This window comes from Felis catus, chromosome D4 (assembly GCF_018350175.1).
Source record: "Felis catus isolate Fca126 chromosome D4, F.catus_Fca126_mat1.0, whole genome shotgun sequence".
In the NCBI taxonomy this organism is placed as follows: Eukaryota; Metazoa; Chordata; class Mammalia; order Carnivora; family Felidae; genus Felis; species Felis catus.
In genome coordinates, this window is record NC_058380.1 from 1,165,303 (window position 1) to 1,191,208 (window position 25,906).

General features: G+C 58.4%; 1 protein-coding gene across 1 annotated transcript in view; it reads left to right on the top strand.

Annotated features, from left to right (window-relative positions):
* The window catches only part of WNK2 (WNK lysine deficient protein kinase 2), a 133,765-nt gene that overhangs the window by 25,259 nt on the left and 82,600 nt on the right, over positions 1–25,906 (top strand). Inside the window, 5 exon segments of the mRNA XM_045042493.1 lie at positions 12,554–12,726; positions 12,897–13,117; positions 16,807–16,964; positions 19,122–19,210; positions 21,769–21,988. Of these exon segments, the coding sequence (XP_044898428.1) occupies positions 12,554–12,726; positions 12,897–13,117; positions 16,807–16,964; positions 19,122–19,210; positions 21,769–21,988 (861 nt within the window).

Consider the following 25,906-nt stretch of genomic DNA (forward strand, 5'->3'; position numbering starts at 1 on the left):
CTGGAGTGAGTGAGGCTGGATGAGCGGGGGCAGGCCAGGGACCACGTGTTCCTAGGGTCTGTGCTGGTGACTAGGGGTGCCGGCCACAGTGGTGCACTTGCCATGGTCAGTTGGTGAGGGCTGTGCCCGAGACCTGCCGTCTGCAGAGTGGCGCTGTGGGGGGGTGAGCTGGAGGATGAGCTTCGGGAACTCACCCCACTGTGTGTGTGCGCAAGTCCTGAGTCCCTGCAAGCCTACCTGTCTGGAGCACGTGCACTCCACTCTGACTGAGATACGATGGCTCCCTGTGGCTGTACCAGCCACATTCCCAGGCTCCCACAGCCTGGCTCTCAGGTCCACATCCCTGGGCATCCTAGCAGGGAATGGGCGGAGGCAGGCAGGCCCTGCACTTGGGCAGGCCCCCCCGCTCCGTCTCTGGGATGCTGGGCGGGGCCAGACCCTGCACCTGGGTGGGGAAGGGCCCCCTGTCTCTGGGATGCTGAGTGGGGCCAGACCCTGAACCTGAGGAAGGCACCCCCTGTCTCTGGGATGCTGAGCGGGGCCAGACCCTGCACCTGGATGGGGAAGGGCCCTCTGTCTCTGGGATGCTGAGTGGGGCCAGACCCTGCACCTGGGGAAGGGCCCCCCTGTGTCTGGGATGCTAAGTGGGGCCAGACCCGGCACCTGGGGAAGGGCCTCCCTGTCTCTGGGATGCTGAGTGGGGCCAGACCCTGCACCTGGGGAAGGGCCCCCCTGTGTCTGGGATGCTAAGTGGGGCCAGACCCGGCACCTGGGGAAGGGCCTCCCTGTCTCTGGGATGCTGAGTGGGGCCAGACCCTGCACCTGCAGAAGGACCCCTGTCTCTGGGATGCTGAGAAGAGGTGGGGGGTGGGGTGGGGTGTTGGGGGTGAGGGGCAAGCCCTGAAGGCATCTGTTTGTTTACTAACTTAACTTATTCATTTGTTCTGTCCCTGTAGGGAGCTACTGAACTGAGGGAGTTTATTCCCTCTTCCTGGACCACTTTGGGCTTTGGCAAAGCCAGCACAGGAAGTTGAGATGAGGAGGGTGGCCTTAGGTGGTTGTTAGCTGATCCCGTCGCTGTGCTCAGTGTGGTTTACCTGTCTGATGGGGTGACAGTGTGAGTCCGCCCTCCGGCAGGGCAATGTCCAGAGAGGCAGTCCTCACCCCATCAGTCTGCCAGACAGAGGCCTTTCACTGAGACCCTCCTAACACTGGCCCCCAGGACTTGGGACACTCAGGCCCCTGCAGTAGCCTGTGGCCAAGGACACACATCTGGAAGCAGTGGGAGCGGTTGGCTGGGGCCACGTCCAACCTGCTAGTGCAGAGCCCCTCTGCTTTCTGGACAGCATCAGTTTGTGTGGCTCAAGGTTGAGATGTGAGGGCAGAGGTCATGTCCAGGGTCACCTTTGTGGGCCTGGTACCTGGCTATCTGGGAGGTCATGGCTATTGTTAAATGTTGGTCTCAAGTGAGAGATTCATGTAGGTGTGGAACAGGTGGGGGCATCTCACCCGCGAGGGTGTGAGCATCAAGGAGAGACCCCCTGATACCAGCTCTTTTGACTCCCAATTCTCAAGGTGTCATACCTCGGTTTTACTGGGCTGCAGGGTTGGTCCCACCTGTTGGAGCAAAGACACCATGAGTTGGGGCAGAGAATCCCTGTGGGGTGTCAGGCATGGCTTGTCTGTGTCTCTGTCGTGAGCTGGGGAAGTGACTTTACCATCATCCACCAGAGGAAGGGAGCCCACTGAGCACTGACTCCACGTTGGATTTGGAATTCCATCCCGATCTTGGGAGGGACACATGCGTCATCTTCCCATAGGTTATTGGAGCAACAGGATGGCTGTGCTTCTGTGTGGGCTGTAGGGTGGATGGTCAAGGGGGCAGGATGGAGGATGGCACACAGTAGGGTGATGCTGCAAGCTTGCTTCACCTGTCATTTTCTTTTACTTAACGTCACTGGGAATTTATAATTTTTGGTCATTATTTTATTGCATCCTTGCGTGTCTGTGTAGTGGTACATTTAACAGCTGAGGTGTGGTCTTGGACAAGTCTGCCCTGTAGTTTGGATGCACCGTTCTTAGAGTGGTGGGCAGGTTGGACTTTGCACTTGGGAAGTTTGTCATTCATTTTCTTGTAAGTTTTACTTGTTCCACCTGAGATTATGACACGTATCTTTGACTTCTACCACATCCTGGGCATGTAAGGGTCTTAGAACACTAACCTCCAGCTACCCATCCCTACTTGCCTTTTGTGATGTTACTTCTAAGATTTTCTTTGTGTGTTTTATTTTGCCGTAATGTGCACAGTGTTTTTTTGGATTTAACTTGCACATGGTTTATAGCACTTCTTAAATCTATGTCTGGATGTCTTGCTTCGGTTTTGGAAAACTTTGGGGTGTTATTTTATGCATATTGCTTTTGTCCCATCTTTATGTCCTCCTCTTCCGGAATCCCATTACACATGGGTTGGACATTTCCACTGTGTTCTGTGAGTTTTGTATCTTCTTTCCTGTATTTTCCATCTGTTTGTATATCCATGTTCCAGTCTGTATATTTTTTATGATTTTACCTTCCAGTTTACTAGTACCATCTTCAGCTGTGTCTAATTTGCTGTTAACCCCATATATTGAGTTCCCTATTTCATTTCTTAGTTCTAGATTCCATTTGGTTCTTATTTCATGGATTTTAGTTCTGGTGAACCTTGGTTATCTATTTTCTTTTTTACTGAATTTTCATTTTTAATTTTTAAAACCCTTATTATAATTTCGGTATAGTTAACATGCAGTGTTGTATTAGTTTTCAGGGGTACAGTATAGTGATTCAGCTATTCCATACATTATTCAGTGCTCATCACAAGTGCCCTCCTTAATCTCCATCACCTATTTAACCCATCTCCCCACTCCCCTCTCCTCCCCTCTGGTAACTATCAGTTCTTTATAATTAAGAATCTGTCTCTGGGGTGCCTGGGTGGCTCAGTTGGTTAAGTGTCCAACTTCGGTTCTGGTCATGATCTCACAGTTTATGGGTTCGGGCCCTGTGTTGGGCTCTGTGCTGACAGCTTGGTGCCTGGAGCCTGCTTCGGATTCTGTGTCTCCCTCTCTCTCTGCCCTCCCCCTGCTTGCTCTCTCTCTCTCTCTCTCTCTCTCTCAAAAATAAATAAACATTAAATAAATTTTAAAAGTCTTTCTTGTGGCTCAGTCGGTTAAGCGTCCAATTCTTGATTTTGGCTCAGGTCATGGACTCAATCATGAGTTCAAGCCCTGGGTTGGGCTCTGCAGTGACAACATGGAGACTGCTTGGGATTCTCTCCCTCTGTCTCTCCTCCCCTCCTCTGTGCGTGAGCGTGCCCCCCCCCTTTTTGTTGTCTATTTTCTTAACTATATACTAATCATAGTAATGTTAATGTCTGTCTGGTGCTTACAGTATTTGGATCCATTGGGAGTTCATTGCTACTTTTTTTTCTTTCTTTAAATTTTTTAAAATTAATTTTTTAAATTAATTTTTGACTAGCATGTTTAAAGCTTGTGGAGATATTTGAAGTTGTGGGTGATTTTGTTTTCCGCTAGAGAAGGTTTACTTTTGCCATCAGCAGATGCTTATAATAAGAGCAGGACATGTTAATCCTGTCTGGAATTGAACTGCAGTCTTTGTGAGGGCTGTTCTGTTCTGTTTCATCCATTCTCCCAGCACTTAACCCTCCTGGAGGAAGTAGACTGAAAGCTTGGGTGTTCCCTGTCGGACTGCACAAGTTCTGCCCAGGGGCTCAGCTTCAAGTCCGATGCATGGAGCTGGTGCTCTAAGGCAGTACTATCCTGTAAGAACGTAATGTGAGTTTATGCTTGTAATACTTGATTTAATGGCCACATTGACACTGTAAAAATAACAGGTGGAATTCATCTTAATATTTTTCCTTTTTTTTTTTTAATGTTTATTTTTGAGAGAGAGTGAGAGAAAGAGAGAGAGAGAGAGAGACAGAGAGAGAGAGACAGAGAGAGAGAGAGACAGCATGAGTGGGGGAGGGGCAGAGAGAGAGGGAGACACAGAATCTAAAGCATGCTCCAGGCTCTGAGCTGTCAGCACAGAGCCTGACTTGGGGCTTGAATGCAAACCTTGAGGTCATGACCTGAGCTGAAGTCGGACGCTTAACTGACTGAGCCACCCAGGTGCCCCTTAATATTGTTATTTGATTCAGTACATCCAAAGTATTGTGATTTTTTTTGATATGTAAAATACGAGACTATTAACGAGGTTCAAACAATTATAAATAAATTACTGTGTCTTCGAAACCTGGGATATATTTATTATACTTTGATGACATCTCAGTTTGGAATAGCTGCATGATAAGCACTCACATCCACATGTGACTCAGAGCTGTTTGGTTGGGCTGAATGTGGGGGCCTCCTGTCTCTTCACTGGAGTCAGACCGAGAGCTGGTGGCTCGTGTTTCAGGTGTGTGCACTGAGCACCTACTGTCCCGTCTTGATTTGGCCCCAAGGCTCTTGCTGCCAACTTGGGAGGAGCCGAGGCGTCAGTTCATAGCACTGGGGCAGATGTGAGCTGTGGACCTTCCCTCACCCCCGGCTGCCCTCAGTCCCTGTGCATCACTTGCGCTGGGTCTATCTGGCAGTGACCCCCTGCCCCACCCCCTGGTGCAGTGGCCATAGATGTTCAGGCCCGGGCATACCCACTTGGGACACTGTCCTGAGGCCATTGGTGGCCAAAGCCCCTGCAGCGTGGCAACAGCTGGCCCAAGGCAGGGTGGTATTGACTGTCCTTCCCCACCCATCCCCGCAGGCACTGTCCTTGGTTGGGGTGTTCCACCCGGAACCTTGTGACCTTGGTGTGTCCACATCTGTCTTGAGGTGTCCTGTGGGGACGCGGCCTGGGGTGAGACTGTCCATCCTAAAAAGCAGACGTGGGGTGTGGTCTGGTGCGGAGCATGGCTGCTGCTTGGCCGCTGCCTGCTGGGCCTTGGGTCGCCTGTGCCCAGTGTGGACACTCCTCCAGCACGTGGGAGCCCGTGGGGGCGTGGCCGCTGGGTTTCCCTTGCCGGCTCCTGTGCTGCCGTGTTGCCATTGCATTTCACACCATGATGACCCTCTTCTCCAGGCCTGGGTCCCAGGGTTAGAGCCGATTCTTGACTGTTGCAGTCTGCTGCCCTGGCTTCTTCCTTTCCTTCGTCCCACCGCCCTGGTGGCCCCATACCCTGTTCTCCCTTGCCTGCCTGCTTCCCAGAAAGAACGGGTCCTGGGAGATCTCTGATCTTAGCTGCCGTACAGAGGGGACAGGGTGCAGCCAGGCCACGGCTTAGAGTTGAGACCCTGTGGCCGGCCAGGAGGGGCCAGCTGGACAGTGGAGTGCTCACTGCCCCAGACCCCATCAGGGAGGCCTGCTCAGGCCTGTGTCCAGAGGAAGCCCATCTTGGCCACATTTGCCTGCCAGTGCCCAGGACTGTCTGTGGGGCTGGTTCAGGTCTGTCCGGTCCATGTGAGGCCTGAGGTCCTCAGAGAAGTTTTGTTGGGTGGAGGCCTAGGGGTGGGCACCACCTGGGGGTGGGCTCAGGCTTGCCCAGAGCGTTCCTGCCCCTGGGTGTGCTGTGCCCCATGGATGCTGGTAGTGGCACGTGGCCGTGTGCCCACATAGGCCTTGATTGCTCTCCACCCCCGATGGCTTCCCTCTGTGGCCTGTCTGCTCTGTGAGGAGGGTGTTGAAAGGTCCTCCAGCTCCTGACCCAGGGCCTTGTCGGAGGTGGGGCAGAGGCCTTCACCCCCCCAGGGTGCCCAGCACTGGGGGCCCATTCCTGAAAGTGACCTGCCAAGCTTTTACCAGGGATGGGGGCTGCCACCTGCACCCACCCTGGGCCTCACCCTTGTGGCCAGTCTTGCCCAGGGTGCAAAGCGACATGAAACCCCAGGGAGGATCCAGGGATGGGGACTACTGTGGACAGGGTGACACAGCCCACTGTGTGTCCATGGAACTTGGCAGAGGCCCTGATGACAGGGACACCCCTCTGCTGGCCGACCTGAGCCCGTGGTGGATGTGATCAATGTCAGTCTGGCCTCAACCTAGTGACATTTAATGTTTCCTCACAGGCCATGGCTGGTGACTGGGACAGGGCCCCCCCATGGCTTGTAGGAGGTGTGTTCAGTCACGCTTGTCGTCTGTGTGGTCAGTTGGGCACCACCGACTCTTACGGTGGCTCAATCCTGAGGGAGGACGCGTGGCCCTCAGAGTCCATGAGCATAGGACACAAAAAACCCAGAATTGCAATGTGTATTATTTTATGGAGGCGATGTGTGGTCCAGAGATCCCGGGGACTTTGGTGGAAGGCTGTGGCCCCTCAGGTCTGTGGGAAGCGCAAACCCACGCTGGAGTTACATTCGCCTGTTTCCAGAATGGCTGAGGAGACCGTCAAATTCCACGGGAACCATTTCAAGCAGTGTTGACCGTCCTTGTTCACAAAGTGCTGACAATGACAGACGGCCTGTATGCTACTTCAACCTATGGGGACAGTTTGGATGAGCGCTTGTACACGTGAGGGTCCTGCAGGGGTGTGGTGGGGGCGGCCACCTGGCTGCCATGGTGCTGCCTGTTGGGGGAAGGGTGGGCCCCTGGGATGGCCTTGGGCGAGCTAAGGCCCAAAAGGCACTAGTTTTGAGTGGCTTGGTGGCTCTACTTCCCCTTAAAAAAAAAAAACGGGATTATTTACAAACGCAGGGAGGGCCCAGCAGCCGGATTCACAGCCTCCTGGGGTTCTGGATGAGGATGCGTGCTGGCCTGCACTGATTGTGCCCACTGACCCTGCCCGCCGACCCTGCCCACCGACTGCCCGTGCCGACCCTGCCTGCTGATCCTGCCCATGCTGACCTTTCCCGCCGACCCTGCCCACACTGACCCTGCCTGTGCTGATCCTACCTGCCCACCCTGCACCCTGCCCACACCGACCCAGCCCGAGCTGACCCTGCCTGCACCAGCCCTGTCCACTGACCCTGCCCCCCCCACCCTCCCCACACTGACCCTGCCTGCTGACCTTGCCCCTGCTGACCCTGCCCCCCCACCCTGCCCACACTGACCCTGCCCGAGCTGACCCTGCCTGCACCACCCCTGTCCACTGACCCTGCCCGCTACTCTGCCCATGCCAACCATGCCTGCTGACCCTGCCCACACTGACCCTGCCCGAGCTGACCCTGCCTGCACCACCCCTGTCCACTGACCCTGCCCATGCCGACCCTGCCTGCTGACCCTGCCCACGCCGACCCTGCCCGAGCTGACCCTGCCTGCACCAGCCCTGTCCACTGACCCTGCCCCCCCCCACCCTGCCCACACTGACCCTGCCTGCTAACCTTGCCCGTGCTGACCCTGCCCCCCCACCCTGCCCACACTGACCCTGCCTGCTGACCCTGCCCACACCGACTCTGCCTGTGCTGATCCTACCTGCCCACCCTGCACCCTGCCCACACCGACCCTGCCCAAGCTGACCCTGCCTGCACCACCCCTGTCCACTGACCCTGCCCATGCCGCCCCTGCCTGCTGATCCTGCCCATGCTGACCCTGCCTGCCCACCCTGCCCACACTGACCCTGCCTGCTGACCCTGCCCACACCGACCCTGCCCGAGCTGACCCTGCCTGCACCACCCCTGTCCACTGACCCTGCCCACACCGACTCTGCCTGTGCTGATCCTACCTGCCCACCCTGCACCCTGCCCACACTGACCCTGCCCTAGCTGACTCTGCCTGCACCACCCCTGTCCACTGACCCTGCCCATGCCGACCCTGCCTGCTGACCCTGCCCACACTGACCCTGCCCGAGCTGACCCTGCCTGTACCACCCCCGTCCACTGACCCTGCCCGCACCACCCCCATCCACTGACCCTGCCCATGCCGCCCCTGCCCACACTGACTCTGCCTGTGCCGACCCTGCCCATGCTGATTGTGCTGCAGGGGGCCCTTCCTGCTGCCTCTGTGCTTCCTCCCTTTGGTGGCAGCCACTGAGAGCCCCTCACGTTAGTAACGATGCTTTATTGTAAACACGCATCAGGAGAAGCCTACGCTGGCTCGCAGACTGTTGTTTAAGATGAGTGAGGTTGAGGAGGTACTTGGTTTAAGAGAAGGGAGTTTATTTTTAAACCTGCAGTGAACGTGAGAGGGAGCAGGTCACTGTGGGAAGAAGGAGAGCATCGCTGCTGCCGAGAGGGGAGCTGCGGGGTCCAGAGCCGCCAGCCTCCTGGCCTCCCCTCGGGGGCCCCTGCGGCCACCCGCCCTGTGCTGATGGAAACCGCAGGCAACCCGAGTGGGTGCCTTCTTCTCTTCTCCGCAGGCCACAGGGGTTCTCCCCTGGCACCAGGCTGCCCCGGCCAGCGCCACCCACCCCTCCCATCACCCAGGTGGTGGCACGCTCTGGTAGCATGTTGGAGTGCCCCACCCCAGGCCTGTCCTGCGTGCCCAGAGCCGCAGTGACCATCTGGTGGCCGAGTGAGGCACACAGATGTCCGAGCTCTCCCTGTGTGGAAAGCACCCCGGGGATGTCCTGACCCCACACCACTTCAGCGCCGCCGCAGCAGCCGGGGTGGAGCCTGCCTCGTGTCCTCCCACGGGGGCCGGGGACCCTCGTCCTGGCTCAGCTGTCCCTTGGCGCCCATCCTGGGCTGATTCCCTGACATGGGACCGTTCTCAACAGAGATCCTTGAGGCTTTCTTTTGCTTTGCTTTTTAGCCAAACGGGGCTGCAGAGATGGCCTGTGCCAGGTTGTCACCCCGGGCCTCTGGCTTTACTGATCCTGGGCACTGTCCTGCTGGCTGCTCATGCCCCCCACCCCCGCCTCTGTGCCCTGTGTGGATGGATCCTGCCTGGGCTCGGGGTCGCCAGGCGGCTCTGCTCCTTACAAGGCTGGCTGGGCTTTGCCCGGCTGAGCAGAGGGCTGCAGACACCCTCCCCCCCCCTGCAGAGCAGGCAGGGACCCCACCCCCCAAGAGTAGCCAGTGACCCAGTCCTCTGGGTCACAGGTCTTCACCTCCTGCCAGGGAGGCTGTTTGGGCAGAGCTGGTGACTCCCAGGTCGTGGGAGGGGCTGGTCGGACCCAGGGCTGTCCTCCTCTGATCACCTGGCTGCCTGCTCCTGCCCAGGGCTGTCGTCCATGGCCCACTAGGCCCTTTTCCTGTAGCAGATGAGACAGCATCGTCCCAGGATGCCTTTATCCTTTATCTGATGGGCTCCCACTATCTTTGGGGTGCCTGGTGGTAGGAAGCCGGTGTCAGCAACCTGTCCTCTGTGTCTGGGAGGGGTGAGCTGTCCAGCCAGATGCCAGCCCATGCAGGACTGGGGGCCTTCCTCCCGCCCTGCTTCATGACCTCAAGGCGTCCCAGCACATCAGGATTGCGTCCCAAACAGTGACAACATGCTCGGTGCCAGGGTGGCTCTCCCTCCACGGAGGCTCTCCCTGCGTGGAGGGGCTGGTGTGATGGGGCTGCCCAGCGATCAGCCCGCAGTGCCCGAGGACCGGGGCCGGCTCTGTGGGGCTGCCGGGCAGCGCTCTGAGGATACACCGACTGACCTTTTCAGCCATCAAGCAGTGTGTCTCGAAGTTAAAAATAGCTGGGTGGCTTGGACTATAAAGGAGCCTGCTCCCTCCCACCTCTGGGCCCTGAGAGGCCCCATCCTGGAAGTCTGACCACATTCCACCCGCGTCTTTGACCTCGTACCTTTGGCATAGGCGGCGCCCTCCTCTCCCTCTCGGGGCTGGTTGGTTATGTCGTTTATGACACGAACTTGCTCTCTGAAAGTACAGTGAGATCTTTCATTTCTGGTGATTGATGCTGATACATGGCAAACAGGACACACGTGTTAACGATCCTGAGCGTTTCCTCCAGAGTCAGTGACCAGAATGGGTGACACTGGAAGCCTGGCCGGTGGTGGAGGTGGGGAGCGCGCCGTGGGCCCCCGTCCTCCTCCCTGATGCAGGCCCCCCTCCCCCACACGGCATGGGCCCCTGTCCTCCTCCCTCACACGGGCGACCCCCCTCTCCCACGCTGTGCTGGCCCCCATCCTCCTCTCCCATGCGCCACGGCCCCCCTCCCCTACAGGGCTCGGTCAGGTCAGCGGCCCCTCCGGGGCTGCAGGCCAGCTTTGCCGTGCCTGCTTCTGCTGGGCAGTGCTGTGTTGGGGGCGCTGCACTGTTCCTGCAGTGGCCATTGCACCTAGGTGCCCACAAGGAGCCTTTGGCTGTTGTGTGTGGGCAAGTAGGTCTTTGGGTGTGCGGCTGGCCGTGAGACTCCAGGCCGGGTGGGCACTCTGAGGGCCGTGTCGCAGCTGATGCTGGCCCCCGGGCCCACGGTCCTCTGTAGGTGGGAGTTGCCCCCTGGCTTCGTGGAAGGGTCTGGACCAGGACCGGTTTCCGGTTTTTCTGGCCCCACACCCACTGCTCCCTAAAGGGCTCTCCTCTCAGCTCTGGGGGCCTCTGCTCTGCTGTCCCCTCCTTCCTGGCACTGGCTGTCCTCCTGCAGCTCCTGTCACACGTTGTCAGGGCCTTCAGCTGTTCGTGTCCCTTCATGGTTCCCTTCTCTTGCTCTCATTCGTTTATTGGATGTTTTCACTTTAATTTTTTATATTTGAAAAATGAAGCTATTACTTTCATATAATGAGACTCAGATCTTATGTGCTGGTGCGCGTGGGGCAGTGATGTCACGGTGGCCTGCTGGTGCACCTGGGGCGCGTCTCGGGCAGTGATGGGCATTTTCCTGGTGACTCAGGATGGCGAGTGCCTTGTCATGTGCTTGTTGGCCATTTCTTCATCTTAACCTCTTCGTGTTTGTTTTATAGAATTGTAGGAGTTCTGTCCATGTTCTGGATAGAGTCTCGTGTCAGATACATCGTGGAAGAGTTTCTCCGGTCTGTAGCTTGATTTTTATTCTCTTAAGTAAATTCTCATTAAAAAAATTTTTTTTAACATTTTATTTTATTTTTGAGAGAGACCGTGCACACAAGAGGGTGTGGGGAGAGGCAGAGAGAGGGAGACACAGAATCCGAAGCAGCTCCAGGTTCCGAGCTGTCAGCACAGAGCCTGATGCGGGGCTCGAACTCACGAATCACAAGATTGTGACCTGAGCCGAAGTCGGACGCTCAACCGACTGAGCCACCCAGGCATCCTGTAAATTTTCGTTTTTGATGAATGGAGCATCTTTGCGTGTTCTTGTCTGGATCAAATGCTGAATTTTTTGTACTCAGTGTTTTCATTCAATCACAGAGTATCTTCTTTTTGAAACGCGGAGCCTTAATTTGCAGAAGCTTGATTGTTCCTTTTTAAGGATCTTGATTCTTCCTTTTTAAGCAGAATGGTGCTCTTACTTGTGTGTGTCAGCCGCTTAGACCTGGTGAGCACATGAGCTAGATTTCTTGAAGTCGCCTCTGCCCCTGAATTATTTGTTCTTCTGGGGTCAGCTGTGTGGACGGCCCTCCCAGTACTTCCCTGTGCTGGTGTCATGCCGCGGGTCCCACGTGTGCACAAACAGGCGAAGAGGGTTTGTCGGGGGCCGGGCTGGTGGGAGGGAATCCCTTGGGGTGGAGTTTCTTCATCAGCTGATGGCCTTGTCCTGATCCTGGGCCCCTTTCCTCTCAGGGTTGGAGGGAGTCTGCTTGGTGTCTTCTGGGGTCTTTCAGAAAGACGAAAAATCTTGGCCTGTGTGTTTCTTTTCAGTTCCAACTCCCCCTGTCAATCCGCATTCACACACTTCTCAAAACTCACTGTTCCGCGTCCAATTGTAGAGGCCTCTGTGTCCTTGTGGGAGTCATGGTGGGAGGGCACAGGTGTGGGGAGATGGCCACACTGGGGCCCGCAGAGGTGAGGCTCCGCGTAGGACGAGGCTGGAAATGACAGCAGCTTTGTGCTGAGAGCCCACCGGAGTGGTTCTGGAAGGGCCGGGCCCGGCAGGCAGGGCTGGGCGGCGGCAGATGGGGGCAGGGGGTGCAGGGAGGGCGCTGGAGGGAGTTCAGATGTGGCGAAGGGCGTGTGGGCAGCACGGCACAGGGACCCCTAGGCCTGGGAGGTTGGTGTTGCCGTGTCCCATGAAAAACTTCAGGTCGTGTCTGCCGTGCCCTCCAGCTCTGTGGGGCCTGGCGCGACTCTGGTCTCTTGTGAGTCTCCTGGCTTCCCAGTTTTCCTCTGCTCCCCGGTCGAGCACCTTGAAGGTGCATGTGAATTGGAAGCAGGCTGAGGTCTGTTCTGTGGCAGAATCGGGTACCGAGGGAACGAGGCCTCAGAGCTGTTTTTTGGGAGAAAGTGTGTATGTGCTGTGGTGTGGATTTTCCGCGTGTCTCTGGCTCCCAGAGATCCTTCTGCTGGGGTCTCAGTGCAGGCAGTGCCTCATCCAGGGCCACGAGGCTGTGGGGTCAGGCGTCACGGATGTGGGAGGACCCAACATAGGGACTGGGCCGAACCCTCTGTGGCCCCGGGCCCCTCCCTCTGGTGCACCCTGGGCACAGGGAGCCGTGAGGGTGCAGGCAGGTGCTGGCCGGGCCCCCTGGCTGGGCTGAAGGCCCTTCAGCCTGTGTGTTTCTCTAGGACCGGAAGCTCACCAAGCTGGAGAGGCAGCGGTTCAAAGAGGAGGCCGAGATGCTCAAGGGCCTGCAGCACCCCAACATCGTGCGCTTCTATGACTTCTGGGAGTCCAGTGCCAGGGGGAAGAGGTGCATCGTGCTGGTGACCGAGCTGATGACCTCGGGGACGCTGAAGACGTGAGCACGCCCCCACCTGCTGGCTGCATCTCAGGGTGGGCCCGGTCCGGGCGCAGGGACCGCGGTGGCTCCTGTGTCCCGGGGCCTCTCTCAGCAGCGTCCCCGTCTGGGTGGTGGATACGTGGCCCCCTCCCGCGGGAGCCGCAGGTGAGCCGCGCCCCCGCCCGCAGGTACCTGAAGCGGTTCAAGGTGATGAAGCCCAAGGTCCTGCGCAGCTGGTGCCGGCAGATCCTGAAGGGGCTGCTGTTCCTGCACACCAGGACGCCCCCCATCATCCACCGGGACCTCAAGTGTGACAACATCTTCATCACTGGGCCCACCGGCTCTGTGAAGATCGGCGACTTGGGCCTGGCCACTCTCAAGAGGGCGTCCTTTGCCAAGAGCGTGATCGGTAAGCCTACGTCCTGGGGCCCGGCCGTGGCCTGGACTGCGTGTGGGGGCGTCCCTGGCTGTGTGGGTTGGGCGGAGAGGCCAGCTGGCGCCCGAGGGGCTGTGGATATGCAGTGGCAAGGAGGCCTCGATGACAGAGGGACTTGGGGCTTTGTGGCTGGTGAGGCTGGAGCAGGTGGGGAGGTGGTGGGTCACGCCAGGCCATGAGGCCCACGAGAGGGAGTCTGGAGCAAGTGTGTGGGGGCACTGAGGCTGAGGGATTTGGTGTGGGTGCTGGTTTGCTAGCCTTTCTTTCCGTAGGTGGGGACACAGGACAGACGAGGGTGACCTCAGGGCTTTGCAACCTCATGGTTTTGACGCACACTTGGGGACAGAACTTGGCCTATCTGTGGCAAATGAACCCTCCAGGAATCTGGAAACTTCTCTGGCAGGGCGAGTGGGTTTGGAGCGTGACATCTGGAGCAGGGCAACTGTATGGGGTGTCCTGTGGACAGGGGCCGCCAGCAGCTCTGGGGAGCTAAGTGATGGGGTGGGGGGGGGCCGACTAGGCCTCAGTTTCTCTTTCTGTGAAATGGGTGGGACAGGCGAGGGCCTGGCTGGGGGGTCCAGGGCTGTAGGGAGCGTGCCTCTGAGCGGCTGGTGGTTTCCGGGCAGGTTTTATAGATTTGGCCTCAGGGGTGAGGTGCCTGGTGAAGCCCCCTGGGCTTTCTCTGGCTGGCGGCTCTGTCCCTCTCAGAGGCGGGCTGTCAAGGTACTGGGTGGTGTGAGGGGGGATGTGAAAGCTGGGCGTTTCCAGCAGGCACATTGGGCCCCAAGCCCCGCACAGGGTGCCTGGTTCTGTGGGGTCCCTGGTCATCTCAGCTTTGGCTCAGCTGGGGCCCAGGAAGCTCCAGACTCATGGGGAATGAGGGGTGATTAGCACATGTCCCCGGCCCCGAGCAGCCAGGCCCCTTCCTCGTCAGAGGACACAGCTGTTGGTGCCCAGGGCATCTTCAGGAACACTTGACTGTGGACCCGCTTCTGGTGCAGCTGTCAGAGGGGCTTGTGCAGGCGTTTGGGTCTGCACTTTAGGTGCAGCCTACTTTGGATGTCTCTCGGTGGCCTCCAAGGACCTGTCCACTTGCTTGGTGGGGGCCCTGTGGAGCGGGACCTGGGGGCTGTGTCAGCCAGTGGGAAGGGGGTGGATGGATTGGGTGAGAAGGTCCCCAGAGCCCAGGCAGTGTCCTTATTGTAAACATTATGGCCACGGCCTCTTGATGCTGTGTGTACACACAGCTGTGGGTCACGTGTCCCTTGTGGGCTTTGTCTCCGAGAGCCACCCGGATCTGATGCCATTACCACTCTCACGCTGTGTTTATGTTGGCCGGGTCCTGAGCTGGTGCTGCCTGCAGGCATTCATGGCCATGGTGGCCAGGACGCAGGGAATGTGGGGCTGTGGGGGCCAAGGAGGTGCACAGGGCGCATGTGTGTGCGTGCGGGGGGGTGGGGCACACACATATTATTTTCAACACGCAGGTTTGAATGGCTGCAGTGAGAGAAAAGAGAAGATAGTCTGTGTCTGTGGCCCAAGCACGTGTGCAAGTGGGCAACCCTAACCTGGCTCTGCACTGCCCCCTCCCCTGCACCCACACCTCCCATGCCCACCCTGAAAGGCAAGGTCTGGGGCCTTGGGGGGTTTCTTTCAGAGCTGCATTCCTGGTTGCGGGGGCCTCAGGAGAGACCGGGCCACCGCGGGGCTCGTGTGGGGCCTCGGGGTGGCTATGCTCCCAGCTTCCTGCCAGAGCCCTGGACTGCCTTCCCTCTTTCCTGGTGCACGTGCACGGCCAAGTGCAAACATTTCCTCCAGTCAGTCATGTGCCTCAAAACTCCAAAAAGAAGAAAGTATTCCTAGTAAAAGTTCCCCCTGACTTCTCTGTCCACCCTGTTCCCGTTATTTCTGATCTGGAATCTCTGAGAATTCTTCACACGTGTTCTTATACACGTAGACCTGCAGATAGTTCCTGCTTTTGCCATTTCTTACCCAAAAGGTTAACTTTTTCGTTGAACATACAACATGTTAATCGAAATTCGCATTAACGAGAAAAAGTTAAACTTTCGGGTAACCTGTCTGTATCCCAGAGATGGCCATGAAGACAACTGATGACCCCATGTGTGCTTTTTACATAGTAGTTTGTGCTGTTCTGCGGCTGCTTTTTAAAGAAACTAGAACATTTTGAAAATGTCGAGGTCAAGGCAGTTGAAGAGGTGTGGAAGCCTCATCGAGGTTGATGTTCAGCGCTCCCCTTTGCTTTGTGTTCGGCTGGGTACTCAGTTGGACCTATTTTACAAGACGAGTTTGTGATTTGTAACTTTTTTAAAAAGTTTATTTTGAGAGAGATGGAGCGGGGGAGGGGGAGAGAGAGGAGGGGAGAGAGAGAACCCCAAGCAGGCTCCACACTCTCAGCACCGAGCCCAACGTGGGGCTCAATCTCATGAACCTCAAGATCATGACCTGAGCCGATTACCAAGAGTTGGACGCTTAACTGACTGAGCCACACAGGTGCCCCAAGGATTTTGTGATTTTTAAATTTTTCTGAAATTGTATTTTAGAGACACAGAGAGCATGAGTGGGGGAGGGGCAGAGGGAGAGGTAGAGAGGATCTCAAGCAGGCTGCGGGCTCAGTGCGGAGCCCGACTCAGGGCTCGACTCCCATGACCCTGGGATCATGACCTGAGCTGAAATCAAGAGTCGGATGCTCAACCGACTGAGCCACCAGGTGCCCCAGGATTTTGTGATTTAAAAAAAAAAAAATTTTTTTTTTAACGTTTATTTATTTTTGAGACAGAGAGAGAGAGCATGAACGGGGGCGGGTCAGAGAGAGAGGGAGACACAGAATCGGAAACAGGCTCCAGGCTCTGAGCTGTCAGCACAGAGCCCGACGCGGGGCTCGAACCCTCGGACCGTGAGATCATGACCTGAGCCGAAATCGGACACTTAACTGACCGAGCCACCCAGGCACCCCTTGGGATTTTTAAAGAAGTTTGTTATAGAAAAATAACAAAACCCAGACCAGTGTAACCAAAGGACGTCAGCCAGACCCCACCGCCCTGATGTGTCCTCTCGGTGTTTGCTTGTTGGTTCGTGGAGAGGAGGTCGTGTGTGCATAGCTGCATAACTGAATATTTTGTTTATTTCACTCAGTCTGTTGAAATGTTCAGGGTGATAAGTGTCATTTTAAAGCCTCCTGTGTTTGGGACGCACGCGCCTTTTCCACCCGAGCCCTCACGGGCGTGTGGCTGACACCGTCAGCGTAGACGCTCCCCGTCTGAGCTTTCTGACACTTTGCCGTGTGGCGTGCCTGTGTTTGCAGTTCAGGTAGCAATGCGGGGACCCCGAGTTTCTGTCGGCCCTGGGTTATCCGGCCCGCGGCCAGGAGCGGTGTGCTCCTCAGCGAGTGACATCTGCAGGGTTTCAGGCACAGACGGGGCCCCGGGAAGTGGTGGGCTCCTAGCTGTGTGGGCTCCACCAGTGCCGTGGGCTCATGTGCCCCGGAACCAGGGGGGTTCTGGGGGAATTGTGGGGAACCATCTGCAGAGCACTCCTGGCTGAATCTCAGGTTCCAGGGCTAGTGGCACAGTGTGCGGATGGGGGGTGTGGGGGGCCTTGGGCCCACTAGCTGCTGACCCTGGTTCTGTTGCTCCTGGACGCAGGCACCCCAGAGTTCATGGCGCCTGAGATGTACGAGGAGCATTACGACGAGTCCGTGGACGTCTATGCCTTCGGGATGTGCATGCTGGAGATGGCCACCTCAGAGTACCCCTACTCCGAGTGCCAGAATGCAGCCCAGATCTACCGGAAGGTCACCTGTGTGAGTCCGCGGGCCATCGTGATGGGCCTGCTTTGTGAGACCCTCTCTGTACCCTGTGAGGAGGGGAAGGACGCTGTCATGGAGAGGCAACTGAGGCTGTCTAGCTTGGCGGGGTGGCCGTGCAGACCTCTGAGCTGGCGGTGGAGACACATGGGCCTCATGTGTGACTGGAGGCTGTAGCACCTTCGGGGCTTCTTCAGGAGGCACCTGCCCCCAGAGCCCCTTGTCTGGGCCGCCATCCCCTGGGCCTGTTGGCTTTCTTGGTGTGTGGTCTGTGCCCACGCGGTTGTCAGCTGTGATCTGGTGGCTTCGGCTGTGTGGACGGATCACCCTGTCCTTCCTTGATGGCCGTCATGCCCCGTGAGGTCGTGGCTTTTCTGGGCACCAGGCCCCATGAGCCCCGAGTCCTGGCTGCCTTGCCTTGCCTGGTGCCCCCCTCGCTTCTGCAGACAGGCGAGGAGTGTGGTCCCCAGCACCCCAGGGCACCTGTCCTCGCCCTGCCCTCCACTCTGAGCTCCTGACAAGTCACGGCTCATTTCTCTCCTTCAGTCTTAATTCTGAGTTATCGGTCACTTGTTTTGAGCCCCTGCTGTGTGCTGCTGAGGGTGTGGGGGGTGGGTACGCACACAGGATCCGGCTGGATCGGCAGAGACGCATAGGTGGGCGTGCAGTGCCCTGGTGGTGCTGGCAGGAGAAGGCAGGCTTGTGCTCGTGGGCACTGGTCCTCCACGGGGCAGGGGACACCCCAGGGGGTTAGGGCCTCATTGCCAAGCTTGCAGGGGTGCGGGGGGAGCAGTCCCCCAACCCTGGCTTCTGGTTGCGCACGTGGATGCTGCTGTGGTCTGTCTGCTGGGCTGGGGGAGACAGGACTGATTCCTGCTGGTGTGCTCCACGGCCACCCTGGTCCCTCGCAGGCCAGGGACGCAGGCCAGGGCTCCTGTCACTGCTCCAGCATCCTGCATCTGCCCCCGACCCCAGGTCTCTCAGGCATGCCGTGTCCCTGCTGCCAGCTGCCCGACCCCATACGTCTGAGCCTGGGGACACGAGCCCTTTCAAAATGGCAGCCGTTCTGGCACGTTCTTCACCTGCTTTGGGGGCCTCAGCCCTGCAGAGGTGGATGACAGCTTACACGTGTGTTTACCTGTAGTTGTGTTTCTCAGCCCAGCTGCCTCTCATAGGGACCTTGGCCCTTCCTCCTGTTGTAATTAGACTCTTCTTTCTGTTGGCCTCAGTGGGACAGCATGGGGTCCTCACCTCCACCAGGAAGTTCTCGGCCGTGCCAGAGCCCTGTGTCCCACTCTGTTGCTGCACAGACCCTCCTGCATGTTGGGCACACACGATTCCCATGGGTTATGGGCCTGGGGCCTGAGGGTCAGGGGTTTGTTGGGCACAGCAGGGCCCCACCTGGTGGCGGGAGCCGCCAGGGGTCCTGCACTCTTGGGTCCACCTCTGGGCTGGAGGCCACCCCTCCCCACCGTCCCGCCCCCTCTCTCCATGGGAAAACATAGGCATCATATTCTCTATGTTTAAAAACAAAAAAGCCAAGATGAGGACTGGGGAGGCAGAGTCTCGTTGAGGAGTGTGATGGGTGAGGCTCCTCAGTGGGTTTAAAAACCCTCCCCCAAGCCCCTGGCCCCAGCAGCTGCACATGAACCCTGCAGTCCATCCCCTGCTTCTCCTGGATCCTCTGGCCTCAGGGTGTGCACTTTGGGGTCCTGTGCCCCCATGCCATGGCCATCGCTGGCACCCGCTGGGCCCTTGGTGCAGAACTGCACGGCACCAGCACTAAACCCGGAGCCACCAGGCCTGGGGAGGTCAGCCCTGATTGTGGCCACGGTCGGGCAGATGTCTGGTGCCCTTAGCCAGCAGCAGTGACCACACGGTGCCCTCAGTACCCTCCAGGGAGGATGTGGTGTGGAAGGTGGCCCCTCTGCCCGGCCGCCTCATCCACACTGGGGGGCGGGTGCTCCCATCAGGCGGGGGCTGGGTTGGGCTCTTTCTCAGACTCTGCTGCTCCTGACAGCACATCGTCGGGGACTCGGGATGAGCTGAGCCCCCAGCAAGCTGGTGCGCCTCCTGCCTCCTCCCCTTCGGGGTTAGTGCCAGCTGAGCAGGAGGCAGGTCCTGTCGGTGACTCCACTCGTCTTGTCTTAACAGGGCATCAAGCCTGCCAGCTTTGAGAAAGTGCATGATCCTGAAATCAAGGAGATCATCGGGGAATGCATCTGCAAAAACAAGGAGGAAAGGTGAGTCCTGGGAGGCTCTGGGTCTGCGTGCTCTTCCTGCGGAAATCACCCCAGCTGGCCCTCACGCACGGGTGGTAGGCAGGCAGGCTGGCTGCTTCAGGCCACGGCGTCCCTGGGCCAGCGAGGCCTCCGAGCAGGCAGGGGGACAGCCTGGGCCCCTCCTCGGCTGCCTGGAGCTCACTCCCCGGCTTTGGGGGCCATCCTGGAGCCTCCCTCCCTTGCTAGCTGCTTCTCACCCACCTAGCCTGAGCAGGGCCCCTCTCTGCCGTGCCCTCAGCCTCCCTTCCAACCACCTGCAGACTGCGAGTTCCGTGCACCCGAGTTTCAGCCCAAAGCCCTGAGCTGCCCCCGAACCAGCCCCCGCCTCTTCAGCTGGTCAGCCAGGGCCTCCTCCCCTCTCTTTCCCTCCTCCCCTTCCTCTCCCCCCTTGCCTCTCTCCCTCCTCCTACCTATATTCTCCTCCCCTCCCTCCTCCCCTCTCCCTCCTCCCCTCCCTCCTCCCCTCTCTCCTCTTCTTCCTCTTCCCCTTCCTCTTCCCCCTTTCTCTTCCCCTTTCTCTTCCCCCTTTCTCTTCCCCCTTTCTTCTCTCCCTCCTCCCCTCTCCCTCCTCCCCTCCCTCTTCCCCTTCCTCCCTTCCCTCTTCCCCTTCCTCTTCCCCCTTCTCTCCCTCCTGTCCTCTCTCCCTCCTCCCCTTCCTCCTCCTCTTCCTCCTCCCCTCCCTCTTCCCCCTTGCCTCTCTCCCTCCTCCTACCTACATTCTCCTCCCCTCCCTCCTCCCCTCTCCCTCCTCCCCTCCCTCCTCCCCTCTCTCCTCTTCTTCCTCTTCCCCTTCCTCTTCCCCCTTTCTCTTCCCCCTTTCTCTTCCCCCTTTCTTCTCTCCCTCCTCTCCTCTCTCCCTCCTCCCCTTCCTCTTCCCCCTTTCTTCTCTCCCTCCTCCCCTCCCTCCCCCCTCTCTTCTTTCCTCCCCTCCCCCCATTCTCCTCCCCTCCCTCCTCCCCCTTTCCTCTCTTCCTCCTCCTACCTATATCCTCTTCCTTCCCTCTTCCCCTTCTCCTTCCCCTTTTTCTCCCTTCCTCCTCCCCTTTCTTTACCCCTCCTTTTCCCTTTCCTCCTCCCCATTCTCCTCCCCTCCTCCTTCCCCCTTTTCTCCATCCCTCCTTTTCCCTCCTGTCTTCCCCTTTCTCCTCCCCTCCCTTCTCTCCCTTTCCTCTCTCCCTCCTCCTACCTTCATCTTCCTCCCCTCCCTCCTCCCCTTCCTCTTCCCCCTTTCCTCCTTCCCTCCTTTTCCTCCCCTCCTCCAATCTTCAATTACTCCAGCCCATCCCCCCATCCCTCCCCCTCCCCCCCCCACTCTTCCTTGCTCCCTTGTGTGCCCTCCCCACCCCTGTGCACATAGCACATGGCCACCCTGTCACTGTCCTCACCCTTGATATCTGCTGCCATCGTCTCTCAGGCGTCCTTTTCTTTTTTTTTTTTTTTTAATTTTTTTTTTTTTTTTTTTAATTTTGTTCAACGTTTATTTATTTTTGGGACAGAGAGAGACAGAGTATGAACAGGGGAGGGGCAGAGAGAGAGGGAGACACAGAATCTGAAACAGGCTCCAGGCTCTGAGCTGTCAGCACAGAGCCCGACGCGGGGCTCGAACTCACGGACCGTGAGATCATGACCTGAGCCGAAGTCGGACGCTCAACTGACCAAGCCACCCAGGCGCCCCTCAGGCGTCCTTTTCTGATCCTTGGGCTTTCTCTCCTGCTCCCTGCAGGTTATCACATTTTATTTTTTAAGAAAAACAGTAAAAAGTTGTGAAATGTAAGTCATATTAGAGAGGTATAGAAACAACCACCTAGAAGCAAAGAATTCTCAGAGCAGACCCTGCAAGACCACCTTCCAGACCGGGACTGGCAGGGGCCCTGACCTCTGCTCCCCTTTTCCTGTGTGGTGACCGTGCATGGGGTGTGGGCTCCGCCTGCCCATTGGATGAGATGCCCTCTGCAGTAATCAGGGAGGGGCCGCTGGAACAGACAGGACCCTGGGAAGAAGGGAACTCGGTGTTCAGGGATGGGGAGAGGTTGCCATGACGTTGCCCAGCAGCTGACCCACCCCCATCCTGAGGAACTCTGGAAGGCCCCTGAGCACTCCCTGCTTCTGGGAGCCTGGACTGCCCCCCCTCCAACAGGTTCAGCCTCACCTGGAGCCACGAGTCTCCGTGGCACCTGGGGGCTCACCAGCGCTTCCACAGGCCTGCCTATCTGCGTGGTGCAGAGCCCGGTCTAGAAACTGTTCACTTCTGAGTCTCTCTTGATGGGGGTGTTCACTTCTCATAATGAGAGAAAAAAGAAGCTGTGAATGCTCTGCAGTGGGCTGCATTCAGGTGTAATCTTCTCTGCTTCCCTGGGAATAAACTACTGCGTGCTGCCCTTGAGGACAGAGCCTGCCCATTGGATAGTATAGTCGGAGAACCTTCTGGAAGGAGCGGGGTGGGTCAGGGCCCTGGCGCTTTGTCTCGTGCCTTGCCAGCAGGCCTGCCCTCACCTTGCCCGTCGACCGCCCCTCCTCAGGTACGAGATCAAGGACCTGCTGAGCCACGCCTTCTTCGCAGAGGACACGGGAGTGAGGGTGGAGCTGGCAGAGGAGGACCACGGCAGGAAGTCTACCATCGCCCTGCGGCTCTGGGTTGAGGACCCCAAGAAACTGAAGGGCAAGCCCAAGGACAACGGGGCCATAGAGTTCACCTTTGACCTGGAGAAGGAGACGCCGGATGGTGTGGCGCAGGAGATGGTACCGTGACGCTCGCTTGCGGAGGGCGGGTGGTGGGTCCCGGTAGACGCGGGGTATTGCGCGAAAGCGTGTGGTTTCCAAAGATCAGGGTGAGGTCAGCGCAGGGGTGCGGCCCTATGGCGAGTGTGCAGCGGGGGACTGGGGGCTCCAAGGCAGCACGGTGAGGGGTCCAGTGGGGTGGTGGTGAGGGGTCCCGTGGAGCCGTGCAGGGAGGGACTGGGGGCTTGGGTGGATCGGGAAGGGCCCGGGTTTTGACCAGGGTTTTGCTGCTTTTGTGTGAATGTGGCTTTGGTTTGATTGTCCCTTTCTTGCTGAGGGCACTGTGTCCCGCTGCAATGCTGCAGAAGAGGTGTGTGTGAGAAAGGAGCTGCTGATTTTTGCCGTAGAAAGTGAGCTTGAGTGAAAATCCGCGTGCTCGCCGCAGGGGGGGCAGCGCTAGGCCGTGCCTCTCGTCGGCACAGAAGCGCACGCCCTCTTTTCCTGCATCTAGCACGCCTGGCAAAATCGTAGTGCCTCCCAGGGTACAGCTTGTGGGTTCTCTAGACTCCCTGGCCCTGGGTGGGTTTAAAGGAGGAGGAAGTGGACCGTGGCTCTGGAGGGTGGGCTGGGAGGCCACGTCATTCCTCGAGCCCCTGCTCGGAGGAGGAAACTGAGGCTGGCTGTGCCGTGTAAGATGTGGGCCACGGGCTGTGGCTCGGCTTTGTGGGCGTAGGGCGCCTGTGAACACAGCACGTGAGGAGTCCATGGTCTTGTGGGTGCATCGGGGCAGTGGTAGCAGAACGGTTGCTGCACCGCGCCCTGGATGGTGGCTGGTCCTCTGCTGCTTCCCACACGTACGGTGAGCATGACATCCTGCTGATGGCCCGGAGCCCAGGACGGGACCACCCTCACCTCCCCAGCTTCCGTTCACATCCCTGGGCCCAGAAACGGGGCAGCACTGCTGTGAGTAGATCGAACGGGGCTGTGTGGCTCACACGCCCGAGCGGATGTCGGATCGCTAGGTACCGACTTGCAGTTAGTGGGCACGTCAGTGCCCTGACTTCAGGACCCTTGTTCCTCCTTGACCTACAGCGCCGCGGTCCCCTCCCACCTTCCAAAGTTTAAAGCACAAGCATTGACGAGCTGGGTGATGTGCAGGCCGGTGGCCCAGGAGTGAGAGTCCAGTGCCACATGTCCTGGGGGCCCACAGGGAGAGGGACCTGGCCAGGAGGTAGGCTGTGGCCAGGGGTGGCCCTGCTGGAGATGATGCGGGTCCCTGGGGCTGCCGTGAGGGGTGTGTCTGTCAGGGCCGGCCAGGTCGGGCCGGTGTGGGCACCTCTGGTGGCCTGGGGGCAGGCAGCTGTCCGCCTCCCTGTGAGCCTGGTGGCACCTGTTCCACACGCCCGGGGAGCCTCCCTGCCCAGGATGGATTCCGGCGGGAGCCCCGCGCAGGTCAAGGGCCACAGCAATGCACGAGGACGACGGACCGCGGCACAGATGGATTCCACGTGATGTCGTCTGCCACGGTTGGACCAGGCGCCTCCTCCAGCTCTTCAGTTGTAGGACGGGGTGGTGGCCACACTCGGCCCGAGGCCTTTTTGGGAACACCCACTCTCGTGAGCGACTTCTCCCTTCTCTGCCTCAACACAGAAATGCCCGGCCTCCTCTGTTTCCGGCCCATGCCGGGCCTGCCGCCTCGCCTGCCCTCAGCGAGCCCCTGGCCCTTGGCCGGACTTTCTGGGCAGCGTCCGCGCGTTCCTGGTGGAGACCCTAGGGCCCCACGCTTTTTCTGAGGAGCGTCCCACAAGCAGCAGGACATTCTCGCAGACTGCGCATTGCTGTGTTCAGTTAAAGATGATGGAATGATGCATGCCCACTCCACTCCGGGAGCAGGACGAGCTGGTGCCTCGGGAGCTGCCAGTGTCGAGCTGAAAGTGGCTGCGTTTCCAGGGCGGGGTCTGCCTGCGGCTTCGGCTCCTGGCCGGGACCTTCCCGAAGGCCCACCGTAAAACACCAGATCTGATGTCAGGAGCCCCAGTGGGGCAGCGTTTCAGGGCTCACCGCCCCCGGCTGCCCTGGGTGGCCACATACCAACGGCTGTAATTGAACACACCTACTTCTTTGCAATGCCAGCGCCCATATCACAGTCTAAAACCAGCCACCTCTAGCAGGTGGCTCACAGGGCGTAGGGGACGAGATCGAGATCACCGGGGGTGAGAAGGACCCGTCCCCTGGGCTGGCTTTGGCCTGGAAGTGATCCCTTGCGAGGACTCCCGGAGAAGGGGCTCGCAGCCTGGCCCAGGCTCCCCGTGTCTGTGCACCCCCTCTTCTGCCTTCATGGCCTTGGTGCAGTTGACATTTCATTGTGGTAAAGAATGGGGCTAAATTTTCCCCATCCGGGAAAAAATAGAAGAAACACCTTAGAGAGGATCGCCAGGGGGTGACCGTGAGGACAGAGATGGAAGGAAAACTGGGCCATGGGCAGAAAATAGAAGCAGCAGGCAGGTGTGTCCGCGGGGCGCCTTCTTGTCCGTGGCCTCTGGTCAGGGCGGCCCTATGGTGGGCTGGCAGGTGAGTGGGCGGCACTGACCTCAGCCCCAGCCCCTCGCGAGAATCCTGGCCGAGTGCCACCACTCACCCTGCCGCCCGGGGCCCCAGTCTGGCGGGAGGCTGGCTGCCGAGATGTCTGCGGGATTTTGACATGGTTTGCTCTGTCCAGCAGGGTTGTTTTCTGAAATGAGATTGTGAAGTTATCAGTCCCACACTTACAGAAAAGTTGCAAACGTACCAAAGAGAACCATTTGACATGATGTCCAGACCTGATGCCCCATCACCCCGAATATGCCTGTGTCTCTTTTCCACCGTTCTACTTGGCCACCCCAGCCATCAGAACGGGGAGAGCCACTCAGGCCTGTTCAGGGTCCCCTGTTGTCTGTCTTTAGTTGTCTTGCCATGAAGGATACATCCCTTGTGGTCATGTCAGTGTGTCTGTGGGAGTGGCTCCCTTGTGGTCATGTCAGTGTGTCTATGGGAGTGCTTGGCGTGGGGCTGTGTCCCCACCAGGGCCAGCCCACTGAGCACGCGCCCTCTGATTGCATGGTTGAGGGGTATCTGCCAGCGGTCTCCTAGGAAGTGATGGGTGGGTGCACCTCATGACTGTGTCCTCTCCATTTGTTTGCGTCTCCGTGGACTCACGGTTTTGTTGGTGAGTTACCCATGCCACACAGTACTTTACCCCAAATGCAGCACTGTACACGTGTGTGGTCTCACACTGTCCCTGCGGTCAGGAATCTGGGCGGCTTAGGGGGTCCCTCTGGCTCTGGGTCCTCCACGCCATGTGGCCGGGGCATCATCCAGGGCTGACCGGGGCCGAGGGTCTTTCGGCCTCTGTGTTACTCACCTGGCTGCTGGCAGGCCACTGTTTCCAGCCGGTGGGTTGTTCCATAGGCCACTCGTGACATGGCTTCCTGTGAGCCCGAGATCCACGGGAGGGTGTGGAGGGGCGGACAGAGACCACACATGTGGTGTCCTGTGTAACCTCATACCAGCAGTGACACCTGTCACTCCTGCCGCCACAGGTCACTTGCGCTCCCCTCCATGTGCATTGGTGGACATGCTCCTCAGGCCATCATGGCGTCACTGTGTGTTTTGATGCCCAGCACGTGTGCATTTGGACCGTGGAGGTGCTGGGTGCTGGCCTGCGTCCTCCCACGCATCCTTCGTTCCTCGTTCTCTGAGTGTGGCTTGCTTTCAGGCACAGTGAGGTGTCTAGGCCCCTCCTCCTTCTCTTGCCTGAAACCACTGTTCCGTGGGGAGCTCAGCTCTCACACTGGCCAGACTCCGGGCACCACCCCGGGCCCAGCTGGTGTTCTGTGCGCCTGCACACGCGCTCATGTGTGCATCTATGCACACGTATGTCTGCTGTGTGTTGAAAGCCGT